The sequence below is a fragment of the Pan paniscus genome, chromosome 12 (assembly GCF_029289425.2).
Source record: "Pan paniscus chromosome 12, NHGRI_mPanPan1-v2.0_pri, whole genome shotgun sequence".
Taxonomy (NCBI): domain Eukaryota; kingdom Metazoa; phylum Chordata; class Mammalia; order Primates; family Hominidae; genus Pan; species Pan paniscus.
Window position 1 is genome coordinate 39,267,408 of NC_073261.2, and position 9,873 is coordinate 39,277,280.

At 38.3% G+C, this 9,873-nt stretch overlaps 1 protein-coding gene across 1 annotated transcript in view; it reads left to right on the forward strand.

Moving 5' to 3' along the window:
- The window catches only part of KRCC1 (lysine rich coiled-coil 1), a 29,255-nt gene extending 21,584 nt beyond the window's left edge, over positions 1-7,671 (forward strand). Inside the window, exons 3-4 of the mRNA XM_003805856.5 lie at positions 568-726; positions 6,297-7,671. Of these exons, the coding sequence (XP_003805904.3) occupies positions 6,319-7,098 (780 nt within the window). The 5' untranslated portion in view covers positions 568-726; positions 6,297-6,318 and the 3' untranslated portion in view covers positions 7,099-7,671. The remainder of the gene's footprint in view (positions 1-567; positions 727-6,296) is intronic.
- Positions 7,672-9,873: the final 2,202 nt, after the last annotated feature.

The following is a 9,873-nucleotide window of genomic DNA, read 5'->3' on the forward strand; positions in this document are numbered from 1 at the left end:
GAAGTAGAGAGTAGAATGGTGGTTACCAGAGGCTGGGTGGTAGGGTGGGGAAGTGGGGACAGAGAAAGGAAAGACATTTGCCAAGGGGTATAAAGTTACAGGTAGATAGGAGGAATAAGTTCTGGTGTTCTATTGCACAAGAAGGTGACTATAGTTCATGTATATTCAAAATGTATTTATTATTTCAATATTTTTAAAAGTAGCTGTAAAAGATTATTTTAAGTGTTCACATTGCAAAGAAATGATCAACATTTGAAGTAATGGCTATGCTAATTCACCAAATTTGATTATTCCACACTATATACATGTACTGAACTATCACATTGTATTTCATAAATATATACAATTATTACTTGTCAGTTAAAAATAAAACTATATAAAATATATTGTTAAAAAATAAAGTATGTTTAAACATTTTTAAAAGTTAGGCTTTATTTTCAGATTTATAAGAAGCAAATTAATAAAATGAAGGTGAATTTTGTGAATTTTCAGATGATTGGTCTATGTTGATGTGATTATAAACTTTGAATTATTTAATCTTTGTAACAAGATTGTGTTTGGTTTCAGATGAGTGAGAGTGGAGAATTGGATAAAAATTGATTTTTGATCTCTGAATCGTGGTTTTTAGCTCACCAGTTATTGTGTAGTCTCACTGTTTGAAAATTCATGCTGAAAAACTGAGTGAATATGATCAGATTTCTCCACCAAATTCTCAGCCTGATAAGGGTAAGTAAGGTTCCATTCACCTCTTTATTCATCTCTGTGCCATCTGTGGTCCTTTGGAACTGGCTTCTTTCACATAGCATAATGTCTTCAAGCTTCATTTGTGTTGTAGCATATATCAGTACTTCATTCCTTTTTATGCTGAATAATATTATATGAATATACCATATTTTGTTTATCCATTTATCAGTTGATGGGCATTGGTTGGTTATTTCTACTTTTTAGTTGTAATGAATAGTGCTGCTGTGAACATTTGTTTACAACTTCTTGCATGGACATAGGTTTTCATTCTTTTGGCTATATATGGGTGGAATTGCTAAGTGGAATTGATGAAACTGCTGCTAAGTTATTTTCCAAAGTAGGTGCACCATTTTACATTCCCACAAACAATGAATGAAGTTTCCAATTTTTCCACATTCTTGCTAACACTTACTAGTATCTTTTTTTCACTATAGCCCTCCTAGTAGATGTAAAGTAAAATCTTTTTATTACCAAAAAATTTCAAACATACTCAAAAATAAAGAAAATTGTATAACGAACCTTCATGTATCCATCACCCAGTTTCAACAATTATCAACATCTTTTAAATCTTATTAGTGACTTTTTTTTTTGAGACGGAGTCTCTCTCTGTCACCCAGGCTGGAGTGCAATGGTGCAATCTCGGCTCACTGCAACCTCCACCTCCCGGGTTCAAGCAATTCTTCTGCCTCAGCCTCCCAAGTAGCTGGGACTACAGGCATGTGCCACCACACCTGGCTAATTTTTTGTATTTTTAGTAGAGACGGAGGTTTCACCATGTTGGCCAGGCTGATCTCGAACTCCTGACCTCAGGTGATCTGCCTGCCTCAGCCTCCCAAAGTGCTGGGATTACAGGCCTGAGCCACCGCGCCCAGCCATTAGTGACTTTGTAAAAACAGCATTATTGAGGTATAGTTAGCATATAATAAACTGTATGTATTTAAGGTATACAATTTGGTAAGTTTTGGCAGATGTATATAGCCATGAAAGGATCACCACAATCAAGATAATGGACATACCCATCACCGCCCAAAAAATGCCCCTTTAGAATCTTTTCCTCCCACCTCTCCCCAAGCAACCACTGTTATTATAGTTTCCATTTTCTAGAGTTTTATATAAATGGAATCATATCGTATGTACTCTTTTATCAGACTTCTATGACTTTTTATTTATTTATTTTTAGAAATGGGTTCTCGCTGTGTTGGCCAGGTTGGTCTTGAACTTCTGAGCTCAAGCAGTTCTGCCACTTCAGCCTCCCAAAGTGCTGGGATTACAGGCATGAGCCACTATGCCTAGTGTATCACTATTTTAAATAGTAAAAAAGAATTACAATTATTTTCGTTATTTTGAGATTCACTCACGTCATGTGTATCAATATGATTTATTCCTTTTTATCACTGATAGTATTTCATTGTATCGTTATACCACTGTTTGATTTAATCCATTCACCTGTTGATTGACATTTGAGTTTCTTTTCTTTCTGGGGCTATCACAAATAAAACTATATGAACATTCATGTCTTTGTATAGACACCCAGTCATGTGTCCGTTAACGACCAGGATACATTCTGAGAAATGTGTCATGATTTTCTCATTGGGCAAACATCATAGACTGATGGTATAACTTACTACACACTACACATCTAGGCTATATGATATAGCCTATTGCTCCTAGGCTACAAATCTGTACAGCATGTTACTATACTGAGTACTGTAGACAGTTGTAACACAACAGTAAGTGTTTGTGTATCTAAACCTATCTAAACAAAAAGACACAGTAAAAATATGGTATGAAAGATAAAAAAAATAGTACACTTGTGTGGGGCATTTAGCATGAATGGAGGAGCTTGCAGGACTGCAAGTTGCTCTGAGTCAGTGAGTGGTGAGTTAATGGGAAGGCCTAAGATCTTACTGTACACTGCTGTAGACTATAAATACTGTAAACTTAGGCTACATTAAATTAATTAATTAATTTATTTATTTTGAGACAGAGTATCGCTCTGTCACCCAGGCTATAGTGCAGTGGCGCGATCTCGGCTTATTGCACCCTCCGCCTCCCAGGTTCAAGCAATTCTCCTGCCTCAGCCTCCCTAGTAGCTGGGATTATAGGTGCCCACACCACACCCAGCTAATTTTTGTATTATTACTAGAGATGGGGTTTCACCATGTCGGCCAGGCTGGTCTCCAACTCCTGACCTCAGGTGATCTGCCTACTTCAGCCTCCCAAAGTGCTGGGATTACAGGCATGAGGCGCCACACCCAGCCCATTAAATTTATTTTTAAAAATTCTTCTTGTTTTAGTAATAAATTAACCCTAGCTTACTGTAATTTTTTCACTTTATAAACTTTTAAATTTTTTTAACTTTTTGACTATTTTGTAATCACACTTAGGTTAAAACACATTGTCCAGCTGCACAAAAATATTTTATTTCTTTATATCTTTATCCTAGCCTTTTCCTATTTTATTCTTAATTTTTTATTTTTTATTTTTATTTTTTTATTTTTTTGAGATGGAGTCTCACTCTGTTGCCCAGGCTGGAGTGCAGTGGCACAATCTCGGCTCACCGCAACCTCTGCCTCCTAGGTTCAGGCGATTCTCCAGCCTCAGCCTCCCAAGCAGCTGGGATTACAGACATGCGCCACCATGCCCAGCTAATTTTTGTATTTTTAGTAGAGTCGGGGTTTCACGATATTGGCCAGGCTGGTCTCGAACTCCTGACCTCAAGTGATCCACCCACCTGGCCTCCCAAAGTTCTGGGATTACAGGCATGGGCCACCACACCTGGCCCTATTTTTTTTTTCACTTGTTAAACTTTTTTATGAAAAGCTAAGACACAAACACACACATTAGCCTAAGCCTTCACAGGGTTCAGGATCATCATCACTGTTTTCTCCCTCCACATCTTGTCCCACTGGAGGGTCTTCAGGGGCAGTAACATGCATGGAGCTGTCATCACCTATGGTGCCATCTTCTGGAATACCTTCTGAAGGACCTCCCTGAGGCTGTTTTACAGTTAACTTTTTTTTTTAATAAGGAAAAAGAATATACTCTAAAATAATTTAAAATATAGTATAGTAAATAAAAATCATAAACCAGTTATCAAATCTTATGTACTGTACATAGTGTATGCTATACTTTTATATGGCAGTATAGTAGATTCGTTTATACCAGCATCACTACAAACACATGAATAATGAATTGTGCATTATTCACATTACTGTGACTTTTTCAGCTCCACTATAATTTTATGGGACCACCATCATATATTCAGTCCATTGTTGACCAAAAGATTATTATGCAGTGCATGACTGTATCTCCTTTTCCTTTAAGGAAATACCTAGAAGTAGAATAACTGCATCATATGGTAAATGTATCTTTAACTTCTTAAGAAACTGCCAAACTGTTTTTCAAGTGGTTGTACCATTTTACATTCCTATCAACAATATTTGAGAGTTCCAGATCCTTATCAGCACTGGTATTGTCAATCTTTTTCATTTTAGTCATTCTGGTAAGTGCATAGTGGTATCTCATTGTGGTTTTAATTCACATTTACTTGCTGATCAGTGCTTTTAAACATCTTTTCATGTGCTTATTGGCCATTTGCATATATTCTTTTCTGAAGTATAGGTTAAAATAGTTTGCCCATATTTAAGCAAGTATTTGTTACATTATTTTTTATTATTTTTCTAGTCAGAATTTGTATACTATTTAAGTTGAACAAGAACTATATTTTCTAACTTGCCAAATTAGGCTTCATTTAGATTTTCTTTTTAACCTCAAATTTCCAAATTTGAAAAACTGGCTGATCATTAGTCTCAAAAAATTAGGAGGGAGTATATCCCATGTAGAACTGAACATTTCTTCCCTTTAGCAGAAACAAGCCTTGTTTCTGAGAGCTGAAGAAATGTTCAGTTCTACATGGGATATATGCCCTCCTAATTTTTTGAGATAAACTGTATCACCAAAAATATATAGGGCAGGTGGGACACAGTGGCTCACACCTGTAATCCCAGCACTTTGGGAGGCCGAGGCAGGCAGATCACCTGAGGTCAGGAGTTGGAGACCAGCCTGGCCAACATGGTGAAACCGCATCTCTACTAAAAATACAAAAATTAGCCAGGCGTGGTGGTGCGCACCTGTAGTCTTAACTACTCAGGAGGCTGAGGCAGGAGAATCACTTGAACCCTGGAGGCGGAGGTTGCAGTGAGACGAGATCGTGCCATTGAACTCCAGCCTGGGTGATAGGGCAAGACTCCATCTCAAAAAATATATATATATATATATATTTTTTTTTATATATATATATATTTTTAATATATATAATATTATAATTTCATAGTAAGTACCTTTTCTGCTATATTTGTATTTATTCAGGATTTGAGGTGAGGAAAAGAATCAGGAACAGTCTTGCCCTTCCCCCCAAAAAAGAATCAAGCAAACAAAAATGGTGTATCTACTGCAAGTTTCTTCCGAAACTTTTCTCCAAATCAGTCCTATCCCTTTTCAGTTTTCACCCCTGTTTCTTCCCTTATTCCTCTCACCAGTACTTTAAGAGAGAACAAACCAGAAGACATTCTAGAATGCTTTTTTCACCAATCAGAAGTAGTGGAATGAAATCCAAGCCTACACAGAAGATACAGAACTCTGTTCTTTCATCTTCCCTCATACCTGATACCTAAAAGTAGTTTTCATCTTATAACTGAATTTCTGATTTTCAGCATTCCCAATCAATTTTATAAACATCCTCTTATTGTTAAGTCTTACAGTACTCTCGTCAGGTGAGTACGTTTATTTTATCTTGAGTGAACTGAAGATTTTAAAAATCAAATTCTGTATCTGTGGTTCTTTTACTTCTCTTAGAAACTAATATACAGGAAACCAATTCATGAGAACTTCAGAAATTAATTGAACATTAATATCAGCCACCCACCGTGGTTGTGTGGTTCCTATCCACACATCCCTGCTTATCTCACATTTTAGCCCTATGACAGCAACATGTGTATCAGTTCCTTTCTGCCCTCTTCGTCTCACTTCTGAGAAGGGTAAAGTTACTGGTACGTGACCTGGGAGGTATCTGACCATCCTGATGCTACCCTTTGGCATATAATGTCAAGATACTCAGCTTTTATGCTGAAATAGGTTGTAATTTGTTTGAGCTGCTTTGTTTTTCAAAGCTCTTTTTAAGAGCAAAGGAGGCCAGGTGCAGTGGCTCATGCCTGTAATCCTGGCACTTTGGGAGGCTGAGGTGGATGGATCACTTGTGGCCAGGAGTTTGAGACCAGCCTGGTCAACATGGTGATACCCCATCTCTACTAAAAATACAAAAATTAGCTGGGCGTGGTGGCACACACCTGTAATCCCAGCTACTCGGGAGGCTGAGGCAGGAGAATCACTTGAACCCAAGAGGCAGAGGTTGCAGTGACCCAAGAGCACCCCCACTGCACTCTAGTCTGGGCGACAGGGCGAGACGCCATCTCAAGAAAAAAAAAAAAAAAAGAGCAAAGGAAATGCTCAGGACAAGATGATCTGGTAAGAATTTTCTCCCTTTTTTGCAGAAAATCCCGTTTTGTCAACCTAATGAAGCATTCAAAGAAGACATATGACTCTTTTCAAGATGAACTTGAAGATTATATTAAAGTACAGAAAGCCAGAGGCTTAGAGCCAAAGACTTGTTTCAGAAAGATGAAAGGGGACTATTTGGAAACCTGTGGGTACAAAGGAGAGGTTAATTCCAGACCCACGTATAGAATGTTTGACCAGAGACTCCCATCTGAAACCATCCAGACCTACCCAAGATCATGCAATATCCCACAAACAGTGGAAAATCGGTTGCCTCAGTGGTTACCAGCCCATGACAGCAGATTGAGACTAGACTCTCTGAGCTACTGTCAGTTCACCAGGGACTGTTTCTCAGAAAAACCAGTACCCCTGAACTTTAATCAACAAGAATATATTTGTGGCTCACATGGTGTAGAACCTGGAGTTTACAAGCACTTCTCCTCAGATAACAGTACCAGTACTCATCAAGCCAGTCACAAACAGATACATCAGAAGAGGAAAAGGCACCCAGAGGAAGGCAGAGAAAAATCAGAGGAGGAGCGGTCTAAGCATAAGAGAAAAAAAAGCTGCGAGGAAATTGACTTAGACAAACACAAGAGCATCCAAAGAAAGAAAACAGAGGTGGAAATAGAAACCGTACATGTCAGTACAGAAAAGCTTAAGAATCGAAAGGAGAAAAAAAGCCGAGATGTAGTCTCTAAGAAAGAGGAACGTAAGCGTACAAAAAAGAAAAAGGAACAAGGCCAAGAAAGGACAGAGGAGGAAATGCTTTGGGACCAGTCTATTCTTGGATTTTGAAGCTTTCAAAGTTGGTTCTCCCAAAGTTAAATTGAAAAAATAGGTGAGAGCTTGGTTTTATGATATCCGTGTTCATACCACTTTTCTTATGTGAATAGGTTCTTTAACTTCTAACAAAGGCCTAGTAAACAAAGTGTTTAGCATGCTTGCTCTCCAACACAGAAATTGCTTTTCCTCATTTTCTAAAAGCATTATTACATTTTTTGAACATATAGTGTAATTTCCTTTAATGAAAGTGACTCTGCTTTTATTCATCAAATTGCTTTGATGGTGGAATTATTTTCCAGGTTATTTATTTTAAATTGGAGGATTAATGACCTTTGCACAATCCGTTTCTTGATTGGGTTTGTTATAGTTTTGAGTTGGGTATTTTATGTTCATTGGTTTTTCTCTGTGAAGCAATTTTTTTCTCCTTTACTAGATCTAACTTGCAGTGTATTTTCTAGGCTGGAAAGTGGAAAATGAAATATATTATAATCTTAGGTTACATAAAGTTTCTAAAGTTTCAAAGAGTCTTGATACAAAATCAGTTTATATTCTGAAAATATTTATAATAAAGTATTCTAATTTCTACATGTTGTTGTGTGTCAGTCTGTTCCTATTTAACAATGATTTTTCTCTTGGGAGGAGGAGAGAATAACTTGGCAGTTCATACTTAAGAGGCAAGATCTTTTGGGTAGGTCACACTTTGAAGCTGTAAAAATTCCTTATCTATTATACCTTGCTTACTCACATTTGAACCTGGTTTTTAAGGTAGAAATCTATGACTGACTGTTACAGGACCCCACCACTTACCCAAAGTTAGCCTTTGGGTCGGGGGTTTCCTCACTATAGTCCCTTCACTGGTCGCCAGAATGATGTTATAGGAAAGGGGTCCGAATCTAGACCCCAAGAGAGGGTTCTTGGATCTCACGCAAGAAAGAATTCAGGGCAGGTCCATAGAATAAAGTGAAAGCAAGTTTATTAGGAAAGTAAAGGAATAGAAGAATGGCTACTCCACAGACAGAGCAGCCCAGCGGGCTGCTGGTTGCCCATTTTTATGGTTATTTCTTGATGATGTGCATCCCCCTTATAGGCCATATAGGGTAACTTCCTGACTTGGCCATGGCATTTGTAAATTATCACGGCGCTGCTGGGAGTGTAGCAGTGAGGAAGACCAGTGGTCACTCTCGGTGGCCATCTTGGTTTTGATGGGTTTTGTCCGGCTTCTTTTCTGCAAGCTGTTTTATCGGCAAGGTTTTTATGATCTGTATTTTGTGCTGACCTCTTATCTCATCCTGTGGCTTACAGTGCCTTAACCATCTGGGACTACAAGCCCAATAGGTTTCAGCCTCATTTTACCCAGCTCCTATTCAAGATGGAGTTGCTCTGGTTCACATGCCTCTCACATGCCCACAGTTTTTTCAGAGAGTTAAAACTGAAGAGAGAGGAGTTTATCAGAAATAAAATGCCATTAAATTATTCTGTCCTAATCAGTGTTTTCATTCTAATAATCCCCTTTTTTGTGATACGCATCTCAAGTATTTAAGCATCACTATTTTGTTGTAGAAAGACTGATGGCCTGAGAATCTGAATCGCAGGAGTCTAGTCTCAGCTATGCCATGAAGTTGTTATGTGACTTTGGGGAAGTCAATTACTTCATCTTCCTCATTATCAAATATGACTAGAAAGACTGGCCTCTAAAAATGCCTTGGATAACAAGAAGACTCTGTGAAATGAAAATTCCCAAGCCCCACTTAAAAAAAGAAAAAAAAAATTCTCTTTGTATTCTACAATGTTGTGCTTACATGTCTATTATAATATTAACATTAAAATTGTTTTGCTAAAATTATTTTTACCATGGTAGGGAGATGGAAATTCACACACAAAAGTTATCTGCCCTTCCCATTTTGTATTCTAAACTACAACTTTTAGCCTGAAAAGATAAACACTGGATAAAATCATTATTACTTAAGCTTTTATTAGCATGCCTATACTCTTAACTCTTCCCATCTGTGATTTTTTTAACCATCTGTGATTTTTAATTGTGTGTGTCACCTTGACTGGGCTAAAGGATGTCTGAGTAGCTGGTAAACATTGTTTCTGGGTGTGTCTGTGTAGGTGTTTCCAGAAGAGATTAATAATATTTGAATTGGTGAATTAGTAAAGCAGATGGCCTTCCCAATGTGATCATCCAATCTGTTGAGGCCCCAAACAGAACAAAAGGGAAGAAGAAGGGCAAATTTGCCTACTCTTTTTTTGCTGAGACATCCATCTTCTCCTTTCCTTGGACATTGGTGCTCCTAGTTCTCAGGGCTTCACATTCAGCTAGAACTTACACCATCAGCCCTACCCCCCCAAGTTCCCAGGCCTTCACACTCTGAATTAAACCACAGGCTTTCCTAGTTATCCATCTTACAGATGGCAGATTGTGGGTCTTCTCAGCCTCCATAATCATTTCACATGAGCCAGTTCCTATAATAAATCTCAAAACACACAGGCCAGGCGCGGTGGCTCATGCCTGTAATCCCAGCACTTTGGGAGGCCACCAGAGTTCAGGAGTTTGAGACCAGCCTGGCCAACATGGCGAAACCTTGTCTCTACTAAAAATACAAAATTAGCCAGGTGTGGTGGCACACGCCTGTAATCCCAGCTACTCGGGAGGCTGAGGCAGGAGAGTTGCTTGAACCCGGGAGGCGGAGGTTGCAGTGAGCGAAGATCGTGCCATTGCACTCCAGCCTGGGCAAAAAGAGTTAAACTCCATCTCAAAAAAAAAAAAAAAAAATCATCTTAGAC